This window comes from Erpetoichthys calabaricus, chromosome 7, assembly GCF_900747795.2.
Source record: "Erpetoichthys calabaricus chromosome 7, fErpCal1.3, whole genome shotgun sequence".
NCBI classification, from domain to species: domain Eukaryota; kingdom Metazoa; phylum Chordata; class Cladistia; order Polypteriformes; family Polypteridae; genus Erpetoichthys; species Erpetoichthys calabaricus.
This window is the reverse complement of record NC_041400.2, coordinates 58,907,103-58,929,450: the sequence shown is the minus strand read 5'-3', so window position 1 is coordinate 58,929,450 and position 22,348 is coordinate 58,907,103. Positions and strand designations below refer to the sequence as shown.

The 22,348-nt window shown below is 36.5% G+C and overlaps 1 protein-coding gene across 1 annotated transcript in view; it reads left to right on the top strand.

Annotated features, from left to right (window-relative positions):
• Nucleotides 1-22,348, top strand: part of rasa1a (RAS p21 protein activator (GTPase activating protein) 1a) — a 178,158-nt gene that overhangs the window by 139,136 nt on the left and 16,674 nt on the right. The window contains exons 16-19 of the mRNA XM_028804718.2: nucleotides 3,131-3,303; nucleotides 13,634-13,793; nucleotides 18,540-18,682; nucleotides 18,793-18,908. Of these exons, the coding sequence (XP_028660551.1) occupies nucleotides 3,131-3,303; nucleotides 13,634-13,793; nucleotides 18,540-18,682; nucleotides 18,793-18,908 (592 nt within the window). The remainder of the gene's footprint in view (nucleotides 1-3,130; nucleotides 3,304-13,633; nucleotides 13,794-18,539; nucleotides 18,683-18,792; nucleotides 18,909-22,348) is intronic.

Sequence of the window (22,348 nt, the reverse complement as noted above, 5' to 3'; positions counted from 1 at the left end):
TGTCACACCGATGTTGCAGTGATTTTTGTTGGAGAAGATGGCGAACCACCTGCCGAAAGGGACATTTGCATCTATCCTATATGCAACTCCTGTAAACAGATTTCCATGCTCAATATGAATTGCGATCCTATGGTTTACTCAGTTTTATTCCCTTACGGAGACATTGGCTGGCACAAAGATTTACAACATGTTCCAAATAGAAGAACCTCCAAGCGAATAAGGCTTACTCAATGCCAATTTTACACGTACAGATTAGCAATGAGGAATACATTTAGTATTTAGCACTCCAGCTGCAAGCTATTCCAACAGTATGTCGTAGATGCGTATGTTAAAACAGAGGGCACGTGTCAACTATCTCAGATTACATCAACAAAATCTGCGCGAGGAACAATACAAAGGACTATCAGACGCACTGCAAACAAACGCTGAAAATAACAACATACGTGTAGGCAAAATGATCATATTACCGTCCACATTTCCAGGAAGTCCAAGATACATGCAACAAAACTATCAGGATGCCATGGCCGTAGTACGTAAATTCGGAAAGCCTGATTTCACAACTGCGTCTTTCAAGAAGTATTTATTTCTTCTTGATTTCTAAATTCCTTTCTCACTGTTTTCCGTTCCTATTCTTACACCGGCGTATGCTACGGTGGGCGTCGGCTAGTAAATACAGTACATAATGTATGTAGGCCTATTACTCCAGAACAGTTTAGTAGATGTTCATTAAAATTTGCATGTATTTTCAACTTAACAAGAGTTTATGGACTTTGAACTCTGATCACACCGATTTTTTTTTTTGTGTGGGTAATTTCACAATTTTTCTGGAAATTTCAAAAAATTGGGTAACATAGGGAAAGTCTAAATGTATGGTTATTTACATGGCAATTCTTCTAATAGTTACTAGTGATATTATAAGTTGTGCATGCAGTAACCTGACAGTGTGATAGTGAAGTTGTAAGTGCTCATTAACAGGTTGGTATTATCTGAAGAAAAGTTTTTTTTATAAAGACAAAGTAAATGTTTTAAATAAACAAAGAGCAAATTGCAAATAACTAAAAGAAGATGTTTTCATGATGTTATGAGACTCATAAAGATCTTAAATCAGTAAGACAATATTTAAACTTCTTTTCTCTGGCAATATATTTCTATCCTTATTGCAATTGATAGAAGGCAAGATTATATTTTCAGTGTGATACTTGGCTGCCATACTGCATAACCCCATACATACCATAATTAAGCATTGTCAGTAAACCCAATAGAATGTCATTGGAGTATAGGAGGAAACACAAATATTAAAAAAAAAATATATATATAAACATTGCTACATGTCTACAGCCTACAGCCTGCTTCAAATCATTCCATAGATTTTCAATGATATTTAAGTCAGGGGACTGTGACGGCCATTCCAGAAACATGCCTTTGTAGATTTCAAACTGTGTTTTGGGTCATTGTCTTGTTAGAGTATCCAACCCCTGCGTAACTTCAACTTTGTGACTAATGCTTGAACATTATCCTGAAGAATTTGTTGATATTGGGTTGAATTCATCCGACCCTCGACTTTAACAAGGGCCCCAGTCCCTGAACTAGCCACACAGCCCTACAGCATGATGGAACCTCCACCAAATTTGACAGTAGGTAGCAAGTGTTTTTCTTGGAATGCGGTGTTCTTCTTCCACCATGCAAAGCACTTTTTGTTATGACCAAATAACTCAGTTTTTGTCTCATCAGTCCAAAGCACTTTGTTCCAAAATGAATCTGGCTTATCTAAATGAGCTTTTGCATACAACAAGCAACTCTGTTTGTGGCGTGAGTGCAGAAAGGGCTTCTTTCTCATCACCCTGTCATACAGATGTTCTTTGTGCAAATTGCACTGAATTGTAGAACGATGTACAAATACATCATCTGCAGCAAGATGTTCTTGCAGGTCTTTGGAGGTGATCTGTGGGTTGTCTGTAACCATTCTCACTATCCTGCGTATATGCTGCTCCTATACTTTTCTTGGCCAGCCAGACCTGGGTTTAACAGCAACTGTGCCTGTGGCCTTCCATTTCCTGATGACATTCCTTACAGTTGAAACTGACAGTTTAAACCTTTGAGATAGCTTTTTGTAGCCTTCCCCTAAACCATGATACTGAACAGTCTTTGTTTTCAGATCTTTTGAGAGTTGCTTTGAGGATCCCATGCTGTCACTTTTCAGAGGAGAGTCAAAGGGAAGTACAACTTGCAATTGACCACCTTAAATACCTTTTCTTGTGATTGGACACACCTGTCTATGAAGTTCAAGGCTTAACAAGCTAATCCAACCAATTTGGTGTTGCAAGTAATCAGTATTGAGCAGTTACATGCATTCAAAGCAGCAAAATTACAAGGGTACCCAAATTTTTGCACAGCCAGTTTTTCACATTTGATTTAATTTCATACAACTAAATCCTGCTTCACTAAAAATCTTTGTTCTGAAAAAACACCCCAGTACTCAGATGTTCCTAGGAAATGAAAGACATACTGCTGTTATCTTTTTGGTTGAAAGTAGAGTAAATTATTATGCAGGCTGAGAGGGGATTATTTATATATACATATATATATATATAATCAAATTAATTTAATTTCTTTTTTGCTAAGAAAAAATATTTTCTTATTTTAGTAGTACCTCACACTTAAGTGTTTAAATGTCACGTTCCAGTGATTATTGAGATCCCATAATTTTGACCCATTGTTGCCTTAATTACTTTTCAAAATTTTGATTTTAAGTGTATCTTGCATCTGCATTCAGACTTGTTTCATCTCCTTTGTTGTCTTTGGGGTTTTTCATGCCGCTGAGTTCTAGTGCCTGAGGCTTAGCTGATTATATTATATCTGCCCTGAGCTGAAATCCATCCAGGCACTGCAAATGTTTAAGTATGGGATTGGTGGCTGTATTTTCAAAGTTCATTGACAATATCCAAATGAAGGTTTTCACTCTGGTTCTAGCAGTTTAAGTGGCCAATTGCGCATGTTAATGACATTTCTTAATCATAATTTATGTTATAAAAGATTGTGTAAATGAAAAAGATGTCAAGTATATGACAACATTTAAAATGTAAGATGGTTGAATGCCTAAAAACTTTTTGTTATTTCTCTTACTTTGCAGTATTTATGCGCTGCCAACTTTGTAGATTACCAAATGGGCAGATGATGGATGAGTGGTTCCCACTCAGTTCTCACATTCCTCTAAAAGGTATTGAACCTGGTTCACTACGTGTTAGGTCAAGATATTCAATGGAGAAAATCATGCCTGAGGAAGAATATAGTGAATTCAAGGAGGTAAATACATATATTTTGGTTTAGTGTTGGAATTAAAATCTGAAACAACAAAAGCATCAATGCCATGTGAAAATGTGTTTATGCAGTTATTTAATGTTTTGAAGGTATAGTAAAATGTATTACAATTGTATAATATTTTTCATGACTAAATTAATGCATATAATGTGCTTTCCACTGCTAGACTCAGAGTGTGGAATCTTCAGTTTAAACTCTATTAATATGATATAGTGTCCTGAGTTTTTAAATGGGTACAGAACCTTTTCCATTACACCAAACCTTTTATTCAGTTGACAAACAAACTAATATTGAGAGAAAATTACTGCAGAGAGAACTCTTTTTTAGGTTGTTTTTTTACAGCTTTATTTACTTCCAGTCGGTGCTAGTCAGCAGAAACTGGGCATGTCAGTATAGTATTGCCCAAAGTCAAAACAGCCCTGAAAACTTAAAAATGTCTAAAGGGCACATACTTATGTCCTAAGCATTTGGTAGAATTTAGGGCACTACTGTAGAAATTTAAAAATTATTATAATTTTAGGTTTCAGTAGGACTGGCTTAATGGATACAATGTATGCCTTTGTAAATGTAAATATATTTAGTGGACCACTGGAGCAACTTCAAAGATTCATTTCCACTAATACAATTTTTTTTTTAATTTTATTTATTAATTTTATTGTAATCATTCCATACAAATAGATCAATTTATAACAAAAAAAAATTGAAGACAAATCAAACCCCACCCCCGAGAAGGAGAGCTTAGCCAAAGGAGAATTGTTTAGGGCTTTTTAATAAGGCAACAATAAACAAAAGAAAGGAAGAAATATATATAGGTAAATAAAAAATGGAGAAGGGAAGTTAATGTGGTAATAGTTATTTCTCTTTTTCTAAAATAATACTGATTAGATCCTGCCAGGTTTAAAAAAAATTCTGTACAGATAACTGAGAATTTGATTTTTTTCCAATTTCAAATAATATAAAACATCGGTTTCCCCCTGACATATCAGAGGAGAATTAGGATTCTTCCAATTTAACAAAATAAGTCTGCATGCCAAAAGTGTAGTGAATGCAATCACCGTTTGCTTGTCCTTCTCCACTTCAAGTCCGTCTGGAAGAACACCGAACACAGCTGTTAATTGGTTAGGAGGGATTGTGACCCCAAGGCTGTCTGAAAGGCACTTAAAAATTTTGGTATAAAATGATGTTAGTTTGGTGCAGGCCCAAAACATGTGACCCAGTGAGGCAGGAGCTTGGTTGCAGCGTTCGCAGGTTGGATCTTGCCCTGGAAACATTTTGGACAGTTTTAAGCGAGACAGATGAGCTCGATATATAATTTTTAGTTGAATAATTCTATGCTTTGCGCATATGGAGCTCAAGTGAATTCTCTGCTTTGCTACCTTCCACTCCTTTTCTGATATATTGATTAAGAGATCTTCTTCCCAATGTCCTCTTGGGTCTTTGAAAGGTAGGGACTCTAATAAGATTTTATATAATGCGGAAATGGTGTTTAATTCCTCGAAATTGAGCGGTACTTTTTCCAGCATGGTGGAGGGTACGAGGTGAGGAAAATCGGGCAGTTTCTGTTTAACAAAATTTCTAATTTGAAGATAGTGAAAGAAATGTGTAGCTGGGAGGTTGAATTTGGAACGTAATTGTTCAAAAGATGCAAATATGTTGTCTATATAAAGATCTCTGAGCATTTTAATCCCAAAACTGGATGTTTGTGAGGGTTGAAAGAGGTGGTTCTCTTGCAGAGGTGCCAAGGATAAAAGATTTTCCATCTTAAAATGCTTTCTAAGTTGGTTCCATATTCTGAGTGAGTAAAGCACAATTGGGTTATTAGTATGTTTGCGATAACTTACATTTATTGGAGCACAGAGCAGGGACTATAACGAAGTACTACAGGATTTTACTTCTATTGCAAACCAAGCCTGTGTATGTTCATTTTTTTGTGTCCAGGTTTTTATGGCTTGTATGTCTGCTGCCCAGTAATAAAACTGAAAATTAGGTAAAGCCATGCCACCTTCTGCCTGAGGTCTTTGTAGGGTCACTCTTCGGATACGTGGGTGTTTTGAGTTCCAAATGAATGAGGTTATTGTTGAATCTAATTGCTTAAAAAATGATTTATTGATATATATTGGAATGTTTTGAAATAAAAAAAGAAGTTTAGGAAGGATATTCATCTTAACCACGTTAATTCTTCCAGCTAGAGTGAGATGAAGGGTTGACCATCAATGCAAGTCTTGCTTAATTTTTTCCATACAGAAGGCAAAATTTTGTTGATAAAGAGCTTTATGTTTACTGGTGATATTTACCCCTAGGTATTTAAACTGATCTGCTATGGTAAAAGGTAGGGTGTCCAATCTAATATATGTTTGTGAATTCACTGGAAAGAGTATACTTTTATTCAGATTAATTCTAAGACCAGATATCTTTTGAAATTCTGTGAGTACTGTTAAAACTGCAGGCACAGTGTTTTCTGGGTCTGATATATATAAAACCATATCATCTGCATATAGAGAAATTTTCTGTTCCAGTCCTTCTCTGATAATCCCCTTTATCTGATAAGAATTTCAACAGTGAACCACCAGTGGTTCAATGGCAATTGCAAACAGCAATGTTGACAATAAGAGGGGAGCTAGCTGAGTGGAGAATTTCTTATAAAATTCTACGGGGTAACCATCAGGGCCTGCTGATTTCTCGCTTTGAAGTGACTTTATAGCATCTAGTAATTCTGTTAGCGTCAGAGGTTTATCCAGTTCCTCAGCACTTAAAGCATCTATTTGTGGTGTCTGTAATGTATCCAGAAATGCATTAGATTGTGTGTTGTCTTCTTTGAACTCAGTAGAATATAAGGATTTATAATAATCTCTAAATGCGTGCATTATATTTTTATGGTCAATGATTTCTTCTCCATTCGTGTTGGTGATTACTGGTATTGCATTGCGAACTTCTTGTTTGTGAATTTGTTGAGCTAAAAGCTTATTAGCTTTCTCTCCGTGTTCATAGTAATGATGTCATGACTTATAAATAAGTTGTTCAGTTTCTTTAGTTGTTAAGATGTTGAGTTCTGTATGCAGAGCCTGCCTTTTCCTGTGAAGAGCTTCACTTGGACGCCTGGCTTGTTCTTCATCAATTCTAGTGATTTCGCTTCTTAGATCTGACAGTTTCTTGGTTTCTAATTTATTTCTGTGGGAAAGATATGAAATAATATGGCCTCTTAAGAAAGCCTTTAGAGTTTCCCAGAGTGTTCCTGCAGAAATCTCTGTGGGCGTGTTTGTCTCTAGGAAGAAGCTGATTTGTTTGTATATAAATTCTGTGCAGTTCTCGTCTGCTAATAGAAGAGGGTTAAGACGCCATCTACGAGGTGAGTGTGAGGGGCTTAATGATTTTAGCTCCAAGACTAGAGGGGCATTGTTGGTAGATAACAATTGTGTCGTATTTGCTCGATTTAATCATAGGCAGGAAATTATTATCTATAAAAAAAGAATCAATTCTTGAGTAGCTATGATGCACTGGTGAGTAGAACGAATATGATCTTGAGTTTGGGTTAAGAAACCTCCAGGGGTCTGATAAGTTGTGGTCAGTTAAAAACTGTGTAATTGTCTTTGCAGTGTTAGATGTTGTCCCCCCTGTCACAGGAGTCCTATCTAAGAGTGGATTTAAAACACAATTAAAGTCCCCAGCCATTATAATTTTATGAGTGTTCACATTGGGAATGGATGCAAATAGATTTTGCATGAATTCCTTATCATCGACATTGGGTGCATAAACATTTATCAAAATCATTTTACTGTTAAATAAGTTGTCCATGACCATCACATATCTCCCTTCAGGGTCCGATACTACATCTGATGCTACAAATGGAACTGGTCTGTGTATGAGAATTCCTACCCCTCTAGTTTTCTTTATAAAGCTAGAATGGAACATTTGGCCAGTCCAGTCTTTTTGTAGTCTGAACTGATCCCTGCTTAGTAAGTGGGTCTCCTGTAAAAATACTATTTTAGCGTTTAAGCCTGTTAGGTGAGAGCATACTTTCTTTCTCTTTAATTCGTGATTCAGGCCTTTAACATTCCAGCTCACAAAGTTAACTGTCCCATCATGGAGACATTGATTCTGAGTTTTTAATGTCATTTTATAGTCTTAACTGGTAGTGAGGCAGTTTTAATCTTAATTTCAAAATTCCCCATGAGTTATTGCATTTTAGCCTATTGTTGCATTGATATTTATAGTTATAGGGATTAGAAGAATAGATTAGATATAGCCTGCTCTCCTTCTCTCCCCCCTTTATTCCCCCACCCCCCCCATTTTGCCTCCCCTCATGAAGCTTGATCCCACTTCTCGATGTCCCGGTCCTCTGACATACAAAGAGACAGAGCACGTCCAAAACAAAACAAACCCCACCCTGCAGCGGCGTTTGAGAATCAAAACAAAGAGATATCTATTGCAGCTGAATTCTAAATACTATCTGCCGAAAATATAATCATTAACAGTCTTTAAGCTTAAAATAATCTTCAGCAATTTTAAGATATTAAGATAATAAAAGAATGAACCCTGGGAATGATTTTAAAAGTAGTCTGGGATAAACATAGTAAATCCTAATGTAATAGTATAATGTAATAGTATAAATGTAATAGTAATGTAATAGTAGAAATAGCAATAAACCAAAAGTATGATGTTAAACAGTCTACTTTAAGGTAGTTTAAAAAAAAAAAAAAAAAAAATCCTACTTTAATTACTTCCACACTTACGTCTATAACTGTAATTAAGACATAAACATATAATGTCCAAGTAAAGAAAAGGATGTATAATTATAATACCAGTCTCTTTAAAAGTGGATCTGACAGCAGATGATAGGTCGTTCCCATGCCTTGACAGAATACGGCTCCTTATTAACTTTCAAAAGAGTGTCGGAAACAGCTTCTTTAGTTCCTTTTCAGCTTCCTCCTTGCTTGAAAATACATAATATTGGTCTTGAACTTCCACTTTCAGTTTGGCGGAATACAAGAGGCCCAAGAGAGTTTTGGAACTGTTAATGGTGAGAAGTTGGGGAAAATACGAATAAGATTATTTTCAAATATAATCTCTTTCTTGTGTCTGAGAAGTGCCATCACATCAAGCTTACATCGTAATCGCTCGAAGCGGACAATAAAAGACCTAGGTTTAAAGGTGCTTGATCTGTATATGCGATAAGCAGCTGCTATCTCAATGTCGAGTTTAAAATCATCTCCAATTATTTTAGAGAGTAATTCTACTGCAAATTTCACTAGGCTTGAGCTTTCTCGTTTCTCAGGTATACCCTCAATTCTTATATTATTTCTTCTGCACCCATCTTCCAGGGCCGCAAGTCTGCCTCCAAGTTTTTTGCATTCGGAATTCACAGCTGTAGTTTTTTCATCGGCGTTAGATGCCAATTGTTCCGCTGTTTCAACTCGAGCCGTGAACGCCTGCTTAACGTCATCCAGCTGATCTGTAACGTCATTAATCTGGTCGGCAAGTATTTTCAGTTTGGATCTATTTTCTTCGATGTGTTCCTCTAATTTCTCCAACATGCTTTTAAAGTTCACATCAAAACGTTTAAATAGACGCGTTTCCCAGTCTTTTATTAAGGCTATTAAGTAAATAGAATTCCTAGAACTAACATGAAGTGGTGTCTGCTTTGCAGTATTCCCCATAATTAATCATGTAACTATACATCTGAAAAAGAGTGGAACTTTATAAAGTGATACACATTGGCAACAACAATGCTTATGTATTCTGTATCATTCAGATTACACTAAATTCATATTAAAAGGCCTAATTTATGCTAATAAAAAATTGTCAAACCATTACAAAACCACCTCAGCCTGTACCATTGACACCAGGCAAGATGGATTTGTGTATTTTTGTTGTTTTTGACAACTTGTACAGGTCTATAGGGTCAATTTTGTCTCTTACACAGAGTTTATTGAAATTCTAACTAAACATGCAACATGCTGCTGTTCTGTGACACTATAAGTAGTGAGGAAAAATAACTCAAAACTTCTATCTTCCTTACCTGGAAAAATCCCAGAACATGTGCATAAAGTATAGAGGTTCCATCCCATTCATTGATTATTATTATTGTTATTATTATTGCAGTACAAATATTGAACTAATAGTTCTGGATATTAGGCAACAGAGCGCACAGACATGGTCTCAGGAAATAGGGAGACTTCTATCCATTTTTCTTTGTCCAGCTTTGTGGATGACATGCCCACTGCAGTTTTATTTACATGTTTTTAACTGCCAGGGGTGCAACCTTGAATGGCTTTATGCTACTGTAGCTCGACTTCTTCAAAATCCTATGTGTTGTATGTTCAGAGATTTAATTCTGCTACCACTATTAATTTCAACTAGTCTGGCCATTCTCCTCTGATCTCTTTTATCAACAAGGTGTTTCTTTCCCACAGAACTGCAGGTCAGTGAGTGTCTTTAGTTTATTTCACTATTTTTTGTAAGCTTTATACAATATAGTGTATGAAAATCCTAAGAAGTTGGAACCTACATGTCAATCACAGCTGATCATACCATGGCCAAAGTCATTTAGATTGTGCTTCATGCTATTGTAATATTTAGTAGAACAAGCTGTTTTTGTTAACAAATCTGTATTCCTAATTAATGGTCATTGTGTGTATAAATTGTAAAATAAGTATTTCATTTATTTTTCTTTCTTTCATACTGTTTACCTAATCTTCTTGCTCATTTGCTGTCCTTCATGTTTTTAACACTAGAATTACCAGAGTCTACGAAAAAACTTGTAGATCCAGCCCACCTTAAAACCGTTCTCACCTCTCCGCCAGCGTCTTTTGTCTTCTAAATGTGCTTATTAAGATGAGCAGCAAGCAGCCGGCTATTCCATCCCCCACCGTCGCAGAATGTTCACTAAGTTTTCCCAGCTCATGCCTTGTTTGATTATCTGGGATTGACTGAACTGCTGTAGTTGTAGAGTGGAAATAATAGATCGCTATTTGGAACACACGCATTTCATGTGTGTTCCTTTTCTACAGTTATCTGTGTAAACACATTTTTAAAACAAACGTTTTTCATATTTTAATAGTAAATGACAAAATGTAGGCATAAACTATATAATGCATGAAGCCTGAAGTCCAAAGATCAACTAAACACTTTCACAAAAGGTTCAAGGAAGCAACAACAGCTTCAGTGGCATAGCGGTAAGATTTGCTGACTTGTAATCAAGAGTCCCTGGTTTGATCCCCACTCACTCCTGTATTTGCTGTTTTCAGTAGTGAGCTGCCCTTTTTGTTAATATTATACAGTACACATACATTTGGTTTGCGTCTGTAACACACAGTGTGCATTTATAGGACTTGTAAAAGTTAACGGTTTTTTAACTTTTATTCTCTCTAAATCACGATCACAATACATATTACCGCCACCCACACACACACACACGCAAGGATCGTCTTTCCTACATTTACAACGTGTTCACCTGTTACAATGTACACGCTTCTCTCTATGCTGTGGTTTCTATTACACACCTGAAGGAAAGAGACAATATATGTGAAAACATCATCGCACTAATGCAATATTATTTGAAAACGAACAGCGTCAGATTGGGTATGGATTTATGCTGGCACTATTACTGAAAGAAAAAAAAGTTCAACATGTGCGTTGATCCTGCTGCACTGAATAAGCTCACGCGCTCTAACATCCCCATGATCTGACTATAAGTAACAGCGCAAGTACAGACGCAAACCAAGTGTGATCAAGAGTCCCCAGTTAGATCCCCACTCACTCCTATATTTGCCATTTTCAGTAGTAAGCTGCTCTTTTTGTTAATATTATACAGTACACACATACACTTGGTTTGCGTCTGTACTTGCGCTGTTACTTAGAGCCAGATCGGGATGAGGGGGGTGGGATGTTAGAGCGCGTGAGCTTATTCAGTGCAGCAGGATCAACACACATGTTGATCTTTTTTTTTCTTTCAGTACATGTGCCTTCCCTGTTTGTTTATATATCTAGTGACTTTTCTGCCTGTCTGTCTCTATTACGCAGCGCTCTGTCTGTCTGTGATATGGATCTTAAAAATAACAGTTATAAGGACACTTGTTCATGTTAATTGCAGTCTCAATTGTTAAAAAATATTTTAAAAGGAGCATCCCACATGAAAAAATAACTATCTCATTAGCTGACATTAAAAAACCAATTTATAAATTTTATGTCCGTTTGAGGTTAAAAAGAAAAAAAAGTAACTCTCCTCAACGGGAATCGAACTCAGGTCTCAGAGGGACAGTAAGTCAGCTGCGCTCTGAGACAGCAAATCTTACCGCTATGCCGCGGTAGCAGGTTGTATTGTTCTTGAACCTTTTGTGAAAGTGTTTATTTGAGGTTTGGACTTCATGCTTCACATATTCTATAGTTTATGCCTACATTTTGTAACATTTATTACTAAAATATGAAAAAGTTTCTGTTTTAACAATGTGTTTACACAGATTACTGTAGAAACGGAACACACATGAAATGCGTGTGTTCCAAATAACAATCTATTATTTCCACTTTAAAACTCCACTTCACTCCCAGATAATCAAACAGGGCATGAGCTGGGAGATGGAATAGCCGGTTGCTTGCAGCTTGTTTTTATCGGCACATTTAGAGGACAAAGGACAATGGTGGAGAGGTGCGAATGGTTTTAAGGTGGGCCAGATCTGCGAGTTTTTTCGTAGACTCTGGTAATTCTAGTGTTAAACTGCAGTAAATGGTAGCATCTCCTATAACTTTAGTGGAAACACAGACTTAGATACTGCCAGCTGACTACTATATGATTAGCTCAAGAAAATGAAAATGACTGGTTGCAACAAAAAACAACCATTTAGAACACTGGTTTCCAAAGTAGGTGATATCGCTCCCCCCGGGGGTGCTGGAGCAATTCATGGGGGTGGTAGTAGCCTCCGGTTCAATTGGGGGTTGTTCTATAAAAATGAGAGAGCAGTGAAAGCACAGAAAAAGGAGAGATAAGAAAATCTTAAAAAACCTTTCGTACATGTATCTATTGTGTAACATAAAGTTAAAGCCGTAGAGATTACTGTATTTTTCAAATAAACACACTAAACACATGTTTTAATCGATCAAGTGTGTCAAGTCTGCTGACAGGACTTGACAAGCAAGAGTTGGCAGGTGAACGTACCACATCTTGTACATAGTATGTGCTTGTAAAGACTTGTTGAGATTTTCTATATATATATATATATATATATATATATATATATATATATATATATATATATATATCTTGCCTATTTATAGTATTATTCTCGTTTAGATTGTTTCTGAATTGTGTGACAAACAGTTAACACTAGTACAAGTGCAATTAGTATTTAAAAACTTCATTTCATATTCCATTCCTTCGATCTTTAAGGATCACATATAAAGGTAATTGTATTATTATTGTATCAATAAAACACCATTTTACATGTGAGTATATTTACATATTTTTTTTAACATATCTACTGTACGTTTCAGTGTCTTCTAGTGTTTGCAATAATATAAATTTTTTTTGATAGACTTTAAACTTTTTTTTTAATTTTTAAAAATTTTCTTTTTGAATATTTTAAAACCTAAATATTTTGACCAAAATCATGAAATGAAAAATTTTCCACTAATTATAAGTTACAACTGTTATTTGAAACATTTGATAGGCCTTAATTTATTATTAAATTTTTATATTGATTTTTTTATTATGACGGTGGGTTCTCTGCTGGCCACAGCTGATATTTTACATTGTCAATGCTGCATTTCTAAACATTTTTGAAAAATGTACAAGTTTAATACAAATATTTTGAGTCCATTATTTTAAAAAAAAAAAAAAAGGAAAATTTACTTTCAAAAAAATTATATAATGAAAAATTACATTAATATTTTATTTTAGAATGTGTTTTGTTTGTTTTTAATATCTAGAATAAATTATTTTCAATCAATTTATTATATAAACTTTAAATTTTCTACAGATCTTACAATGGCTGAACGTAAGAAAAAATATAGACAATATAGTATTACATATTTGATTTTATTAGATAATTTTATAATTTCAAACTTCAAGGCGTCTTACTTGCAACAAAATCTTTAATTACATAGGTAGAAATATAGATACTACATAAAAAAAAATTGTCACTGTGTGTTTCTTTTTGTTCACTTAAAAAAGGTAGATTTCCAGGTGGGCAAGTGAGTAATTTTTTTCTGAAAAGGAGGCGGTAGGCCAAATTAGTTTGGGAACCTATGATTTAGATGTCTGAGTTACAGTGTGTATGATATCAAAAAGCAAAGAGGTTAAGATGTTCATATATTTGTTTTTCAGCTGATCTTGCAGAAGGATTATCACGTTATCTATGCTCTAGGCCATGTGTGTGGACAGGATCGCACTTTGCTAGCAAGCATTCTATTGAGGGTTTTTCGACATGAAAAATCTGAAGCACCTCTTTTAAGGGCGCTGAATGACAAAGAAATAAGCATGGAAGGTGAGGATATTTACTATTATCCATCATGTCTAGATATTTTTTGCTACTCTGAAATTATGTATTATTTATTACATTATTTATTACATTTTCATTTTGCTTTTCAGCAGTTTAGCACCAGTCCAATTTAAACTAAGCATACATTATTAAAATATACTGGAAAATAAAATACATTATACTTTTGTTTACCTTTACCTTCATTATTACATGTCTGCCAATATGTCTTTTAATTACTGGCTTACAGTATTACAGAAAACGTGTTCATGTTTTTGCACTACTGGAAGCTCCATTAGATTTTTTTTTTGTTTTTGTTTTGTTTTGTTTTTCCGTAACTTTAGTTACACTTGGTTGTCTGCAGCCTTGGTGCAATTAATTACCTTCCAATATATTCCCTTTTCACATATCTTCACAAACCTCTATTAATATGAAGGAATATCAGTGTTGCCTTGATTTTTATACACTGCACCATTTAAAATCCATGCTCAATTGAGACAGGTTTCTGCTGTTATTAGTGCTGGGAGGTATACTGGTTCAAACCGAAAACCGTTTTTCATTTTTGTTATGATATGGATTTTTCTTATACCGCAACACCGGTTTAAATAGCCTAAACAACGTTCGGAATGTGGCGCAGCAGGAAACTGTTTATGGGGGAACCTTTTTCTCTGCTACTCCACTAAACACCCATGCAACGAAGTACATGCGTTAGTGGAGGTATTGAGCGGTGAAAGTGGACAGAGAACATTCCGAAACTGAAGCTGTAGCAGACGATAAAATTGAACCTGATGACACAGAAGAACTTTTGCTGAAAAAAGGAGCCATGTCTTTTGTCTGGAGATACTTGGTTTTAAAAGGTTGGATGTGGACCAAACAACTATTTACTGCAAATGCTGTTGCGCTAAAGTTGTCGCCGGAGGCGGCAACACGAGCAATTTGCTGCACCATCTTAGTCACAAATATGCTTTGTCATACCATGAATGTATTACACTAAGATTGGCACCCTCTGCGTCCTCGGGTAAAACTGAAAAAGCTAGAGGACACTCGAGTCAGATGTAATTTGTAGACGCGTTTTCTAGAGGTACTGCCTACGACAAAAAAAGCAAGCAGTGGATCAAGATAACCAATGCCATTACAATCCATATAGCTGACGTTTCAGTGGACAGAGATTGTTAACATTAATAGAAAGTGTAGTTGGTTTACAAAAATTTTTTCCTATGTATTCCTTTTCTAAGACATGTGCAGTGCAATACAACTTTTGACAAGCACCTCTGGATATTTTACTAAGTCTAAATGCCTCTTTGGATGGTTGAAAATATGTTGTCAAAATTATAGTTTAAGTTGTATACAAATTTGTTCAATAAAAAGGTTCAATATTTTGACTGCAACTGTCATGCAATGTGATTCCTTGTCTTCATTAGTGCTACCCCCTTGAAAACGTATCACTTTATGGGGCCATGCAAATCTGTATTAATACTTGTGTGCACATTAAAGTGTTTTTTGTACAATGTACAATTCTCATGACTGTGGAATACGGCATTCTTAGCCAGTCTACTGCAGTAATTGTAGTGGAAAATGTTGTCAATATCCACTCATGCATGGGGAAAAAATATCATCCAATACCGTGAAACCGGTGTAATTTTGAAAAATACTGTGATATAGAATTTTGGTCATACTGCCCAGCAAAACTGTTATATCCTAATTAGATTGTTTTGAAAGATCACCCTAGAATAATTCATTGATTTTTTTCAGACTTCATATTATTTAAATATGTTATTGTGTGCTTCCAAGTTGAGACGCACCAAATGTTTTTCATAGTTGATGTCCAGTCAGTGATAAATGCTTTTATAGTGTCAGCATGTGCAAGTTGAAGTTCAGAAGTAAAATGAATGCATGTAAACATAGCCATCTTTCAATATAGTGTTTTGATATGAAATTCCTATTTAAAGTATGTTAATTGTAGTAAAGTTTATGAATTGTGGTTGCAGAAAGTAGCTAATTCAACCTTCTATTAGCCTATTAGTCATTGCTAGGTTACTACGTTATACTAAAGATGGGATCAGCTTAACTGACCCAGTTCTTGGATCTAATCCTAAAGTACAGATATAATTTGTAGTCTGTATTATTCTTTTTCATATATTTTATTGATTTTAATCTGAATCAAATAACATTCAAAACAATCAAGTCAACTTAACAAACCAAAATTTAACCCCCACAAAAGAGAAAGAAAGGAGAGCCAGCAACCAGAGCAAATCTTCAAAAGCAGCAAGAAAGGAAGAATATTCTTTTCCCCAATATGGAAGCTTATTTTAAAATGTTATTGATTAGAAAACTGCCATATTTTTAAAATGTTTTGAACAGATCCTCTAGGTCAGATTTGGATTTTTCCAATTTCAAATAGTATAGAACATCAGTTATGCACTGAATTAAAAGAGGTGGGGTGGAATTCTTACAACTCAGCAAGATAAGTCAAGGTGCTAGTGGTGAGGTAAAAGCAGTTACAGTGATCCCTCGCTATATCGCGCTTCGCCTTTCGCGGCTTCACTCCATCGCGGATTTTATATGTAAGCATATTTAAATATATATCGCGGATTTTTCGCTGCTTCGCGGGTTTCTGCGGACAATAGGTCTTTTAATTTCTGGTACATGCTTCCTCAGTTGGTTTGCCCAGTTGATTTCATACAAGGGACGCTATTGGCAGATGGCTGAGAAGCTATCCAGCTTACTTTCTCTCTCTCTCTCTCTCTCTCTCTCTCTCTCTCTCTCTCTTGCGCTGACGTAGGGGGGTGTGAGCAGGGGGGCTGTGTGCAGCTGCTTCCTGAAGGACATGCTGCACGGAGCTTCGCATACTTAAAAGCTCAAAGGGCACGTATTGATTTTTTTTATCTGTCTCTCGCTATCTCTCTCTCTCTCTCTCTCTCTCTCTCTCTCCCTGTCTGCTCCTGACAGAGGGGGTGTGAGCTGCCGCCTTCAACAGCTTTGTACCGGCGGTGCTTCGCATACTTAAAAGCCAAAAAGCCGTATTGATTTTTTTTTTGACTGCTTGCTTTGCACTCCTTTGAAAAGGAAGATATGTTTGCATTCTTTTAATTGTGAGACAGAACTGTCATCTCTGTCTTGTCATGGAGCACAGTTTAAACTTTTGAAAAAGAGACAAATGTTTGTTTGCAGTGTTTGAATAACGTTCCTGTCTCTCTACAACCTCCTGTGTTTCTGCGCAAATCTGTGACCCAAGCATGACATTCTAAAAATAACCATATAAACATATGGTTTCTACTTCGCGGATTTTCCTATTTCGCGGGTGGCTCTGGAACGCAACCCCCGTGATGGAGGAGGGATTACTGTATAGTTTGTTTGTCCTTCTCCACTTTAAGTCCATCTGGGAGTACATTACATACAGCTGTTAATGAATTAGTACTGACTGTGGCACCAAGGCTATCTTTTAGGCTTTCAAGGATTTTTGTCCAAAATTATGTTCATTTGGTATATGCCAAAAACATGTGGCCCATTGAGGCTAGAACTAGATTGCAATGTTCACATATCAAATCTTGCCCTGGATACATTCTGGACAATTTTAAATGAGATAAATGCGCTCAATGAAAGATTTTTAAGTTGAACGATTGAATGCTTTGCGCATATGGAGCTAGAGTATATTCTATGCATGGCTACCTTCCACTCCTTTTCTCATATATTAAGTGAAAGGTCTTTTCTCCACCGTACCCTGGGATCTTTGAAAGGAAAGGACTTTAAATTTTTTTATATATTGTAGAGATGCTATCTGAGTCTTCAAGACTAATCAATGTTTCATGTGGAATAGAAATAGGTGGGAGGTTAGGAAAATTGGGCAGGTTCCATTTAGCAAAGTTTCTGATTTGAAAGTAGTGGAAAAATTGTGTTGATAAGAAGTTAAATTTGAAGCTTAATTGTTTGTGGGATGCAAAAACATTATCTATGCACATTTTTCCAAATATTAAATACTGCATATGCTTGAGAGGGTAGAAAAAGGTGGTTGTCCCTTAGAGGTGCAACAGATAAATGCTTCTCTGTCTTAAAGTGCTTCCTATATTGGTTCCATATTCTGAGTGAATAAAGGGAAATTGAATTATTAGTATATTGATGATAATTTGTATTGTATTTACTTGGGGCATAAAGCAGAGAATATAAAAACAGTGCCATAAGATTTTTAATTCTATTGCAGATTAGGCTGGTGTATATTCATTGATATGTGTAGATGCCCAGGCCTTTTGGCCTGTGTATTATTATAATAAATTAAATGAAAGCTATTCATCTTGGACACCTACAGCTTTTGTCGGTAAAATATGTGTAACCTAGAAATGTTGAGTATATAAATACATTACCTATAGCACTACATTTCATTAATGCAATATGCATGGTAAATGTTCTCCACTCTGCTATTTGTAATGCCTTTTTTAATTTAGTTTCTTTCAAAAATTATGTGCATGGTTAAAAATGACACTGGTGATGGTTTTGCTTTTTTCATTGCATTGTACCTATGTAACATATTTAGTGAAGTGTAAAGTGCTATATAACACATTAAACAGAGAGTGAGAGTATAATAGATATTGACCTGATGAATGTGATTGTTTATAGCGTGTTATTAGCAGATAGGTACACTAGTCACAATAAGACTCGTAAAAGAAGGTGGTAACATTTTACTATGTTTATATGGATACCCTGACGGAAGATTTTTAACCAAAGGTTTCATATGAATTTTTGTATTTTATTTTATTTCAGATGAAGCCACAACACTCTTCCGTGCAACAACTCTGTCCAGCACGCTTATGGAGCAGTATATGAAAGCTACAGCTACCCCATTTGTCCACCATGCTCTTAAAGATACAATATTGAAAATAATGGAAAGCAAGCAGTCCTGTGAGGTAATTCTGCAAATTGATTTTGAAAATGTAATTTTTATGATATAAAATATTTGTTGTTTAATTGACACTGTATCTTTCATATTTAAATATACTTTTTTTTTTATTTTAAGTTAAATCCTTCTAAGCTGGAGAAGAATGAAGATGTCAATGTCAACTTGAGTTGTCTGTTGAACATCCTTTCAGAACTTGTTGAAAGAATATTCGTAGCTGCTGAGATACTTCCACCGTAAGCATTTAATTTGTATTATTAACATAAAAGAGGTGAATAAAGTACTGTAATGCTTATATATGTTGGTAGACTACATACGTTTTCTGTCAATTTCTGAGCCTTTTTTGGTTTATTTAAAAAAATACCATACTGTTAGGTGCTTGAAATAAAACTTGTACAGTCTTTTGCTTAGTTTTCTTTAGACATTAATTCAAATGCTATTTCTGTGTTTTATAGTATGCTTTTACTGTGGGTGGCAAGATTTCTGACATTGCTTATTAATTACTCTAAATTAGTTGCTTAATGACATCAATTATGAATTTGTGCATTTTCCAAATTGCTTGTTCAAATTATCCTTTCAGGGGTTTTAAAAATTGTTTAGTTTATTACTAGCTGACGCCCGCCGTAGCATACGGTGGTGTAAGAATAGGAATGGAGAACGGTGAGAAAGGAATTCAGAAATCAAGAAGAAATAAATACTTCTTGAAAGATGCAGTGTGCATGTAGAATTTCCGGCCAAGTAGGATTACATGTGAAAGTGATAAATAAATCAGGCTTTCTGAATTTATGTACTATGGCCATGGCATCCTGATAGTTTTGTTGCATGTATCTAGGACTTCCTGGAAATGTGGACGGTAATATGATCATTTTGCCTACACGTACGTTGTTATTTTCAGCGTTTGCTTGCATTGCATCTGTTAGTTCCACGCACAGATCTTGTTGATGTAATCTGAGATAGTTGAGACGCGCGCCCTCTGTTTTAACATACGCATCTACGACGTACTGTTGGAATAGTTTGCCGCTAGAATGCAAAATACTAAATGTATTCCTCATTGCTAATCTGTACGTGTAAAATTGGCATCGAGTAAGCCTTATTCGCTTGGCGGTTCTTTTATCGGGAACATGTTGTAAATCTTTGTGCCACCCAATGTCTCCTTAAGGGAATAAAAGTGGGTAAACCATAGGATCACAATTCATTTTGTGTGTGGAAATCTATTTACAGGAGTTGCCTATGGGATAGATGCAAATGTCCCTTTCAGCAGGCATTTCGCCATCTTCTCCTACGAAAATCGCTGCAACATCGGTGTGACATGTCGGGGCATTGTATCATCGTAAATCCTGCCTAGGGTTTTCCTTGAAAACCATTCGTACAGATGCTGTTGGATTGGACTGAGCGATATCATGGATGTTTTTGTATGATTTAGCAAAGGGGTTGATGGTTCTGAGCATGGACTCTAGCTGGAGAAGTACATTTTCGCTGCATGCAGAGTTTGCTTTATTTTGTAAGCGTACTTCAGTAGCTTGCACTATGTCAAAAACATACAACTGTCCATATCCTGGAGAGGTAGAAGTGTTAGCATATAGTGGAGAGATTTGGTGATAAATTTGTCCGTATATTTTAAAACAGTATGGTCGGTGGCCAGGAGGTTGTTATCTGTGCACCCATGGAAGCAAATGCTAGAGAAGAGTTGTATTCTCGAATGTGTTCACGATAATTTTTAGCTTCTGATGTTTGCTGTGTAAGAAACTGTTGTAAAGACACAGGTGGCTCCCACAAAGGTGGTAAAGCTACTTTACCGTTGTGGCAGTACCTTGAGTGCTTGTTGGAAGTATTACGCTCAAAAGGCCAGTATAGTGCATGACATGGAAGAGGACGAATAGGAATCGAGAAATGCCGTGTCGGCTGCGTGTGGGCAAGACTGGTTTTGAAGTGGAAGCAGGACGAACCAGAAGAGAAATATATATAAGAGATGATGCAGTGCCTGTCAGTTTATTATTCCAATGTAAACATAGCATATTACTGACTACCTTGGAATAACTCAGTTTTACTTCTTCTTGTTCTTTCGGCTGCTCCCGTTAGGGGTCGTTACAGCGGATCATCTTCTTCCATATCTTTCTGTCCTCTGCAACTTGTTCTGTTACACCCATCACCTGCATGTCCTCTCACACCACATCCATAAACCTTCTCTTAGGCCTTCCTCTTTTTCCCTTGCCTGGCAGCTCAATCCTTAGCATCTTTCTTCCAATATACTCAGCATCTCTCCTCTGCACATGTCCAAACCAACACAATCTCGCCTCTCTGACTTTGTCTCCCAACCGTCCAACTTGAGCTGACCCTCTAATGTACGCATTTCTAATCAAATCCATTCTTGTCACACCCAATGCATATCTTACCATGTTTAATTCTGCTACCTCCAGCTCTGTCTCCTGCTTTCTGGTCAGTGCCACCGTCTCCAACCCATATAACATAGCTGGTCTCACTACTGTCCTGTAGACTTTCCCTTTCACTCTTGCTGATATCCGTCTGTCATCAGTCACTCCTGACACTCTTCTCCACCCTGCCTGCACTCTTTTTCACCTCTCTTCCATAATCCCCATTACTCTGTACTGTTGATTCCAAGTATTTAAACTCATCCACCTTCACCAACTCTACTCCTTGCATCCTCACCATTCCACTGACCTCCCTCTCATTTACACACACGTATTCTGTCTTGTTCCTACTGATCTTCACTCCTCTCCTCTCTAGAGCATATCTCCACCTCTCCAGGGTCTCCTCTCCCTGCTCCCTACTATCACTACAGATCACAATGTCATCAGCAAACATCATAGTCCACGGGGAATCCTGTCTAATCTCGTCTGTCAACCTGTCCATCCCCATTGCAAATAAGAAAGGGCTCAGAGCTGATTTCTGATGTAATCCCACCTCGAATGCATCCATCACTCCTACTGCAGACCTCACCACGGTCACACTTTCCTCGTACATATCCTGTACAAGTCTTACATACTTCTCTGTCACTCCCGACTTTCTCATACAATACCACAACTCCTCTCAAGGCAACTTCTTCTGGCCTTCTCTATACTTCTCCATCAACACCCTCAGAGCAAGCATTGCATCTGTGGTGCTCTTTCTTGACGTGAAACCATACTGCTGCTCACTAATTATCACCTCACTTCTTAACCTAGCTTCCACTACTCTTTCCCATAACTTCATGCTTGGCTCATCAATTTTATCCCCCTGTAGTTACTACAGTCCTGCACATCCCCCTTATTCTTAAGTATTGGCACCAGTACACTTCTCCACTCCTCAGGCATCCTCTCACTTTCCAAGATTCCATTAAACAATCTGGTTAAAAACTCCACTGCCATCTGTCCTAAACACCTCCATGCTTCCACAGGTATGTCATCTGGACCAACGGCTTTTTCATTTTTCATCCTCTTCATAGCTGTCCTTACTTCCTCCTTGCTAATCCGTTGCACTTCCTGATTCGCTATCTCCACATCATCCAACCTCTTCTCTCTCTCTCGTTCTCTTCATTCATCAGCCTCTCAAAGTACTCTTTCCATCTGCTTAACACACTCTCCTCGATTGTGAGAACGTTTCCATCTTTATCCTTTATTACCCTAACCTGCTGCACATCTTTCCCATCTTGGTCCCTCTGTCTAGCCAATCAGTATAG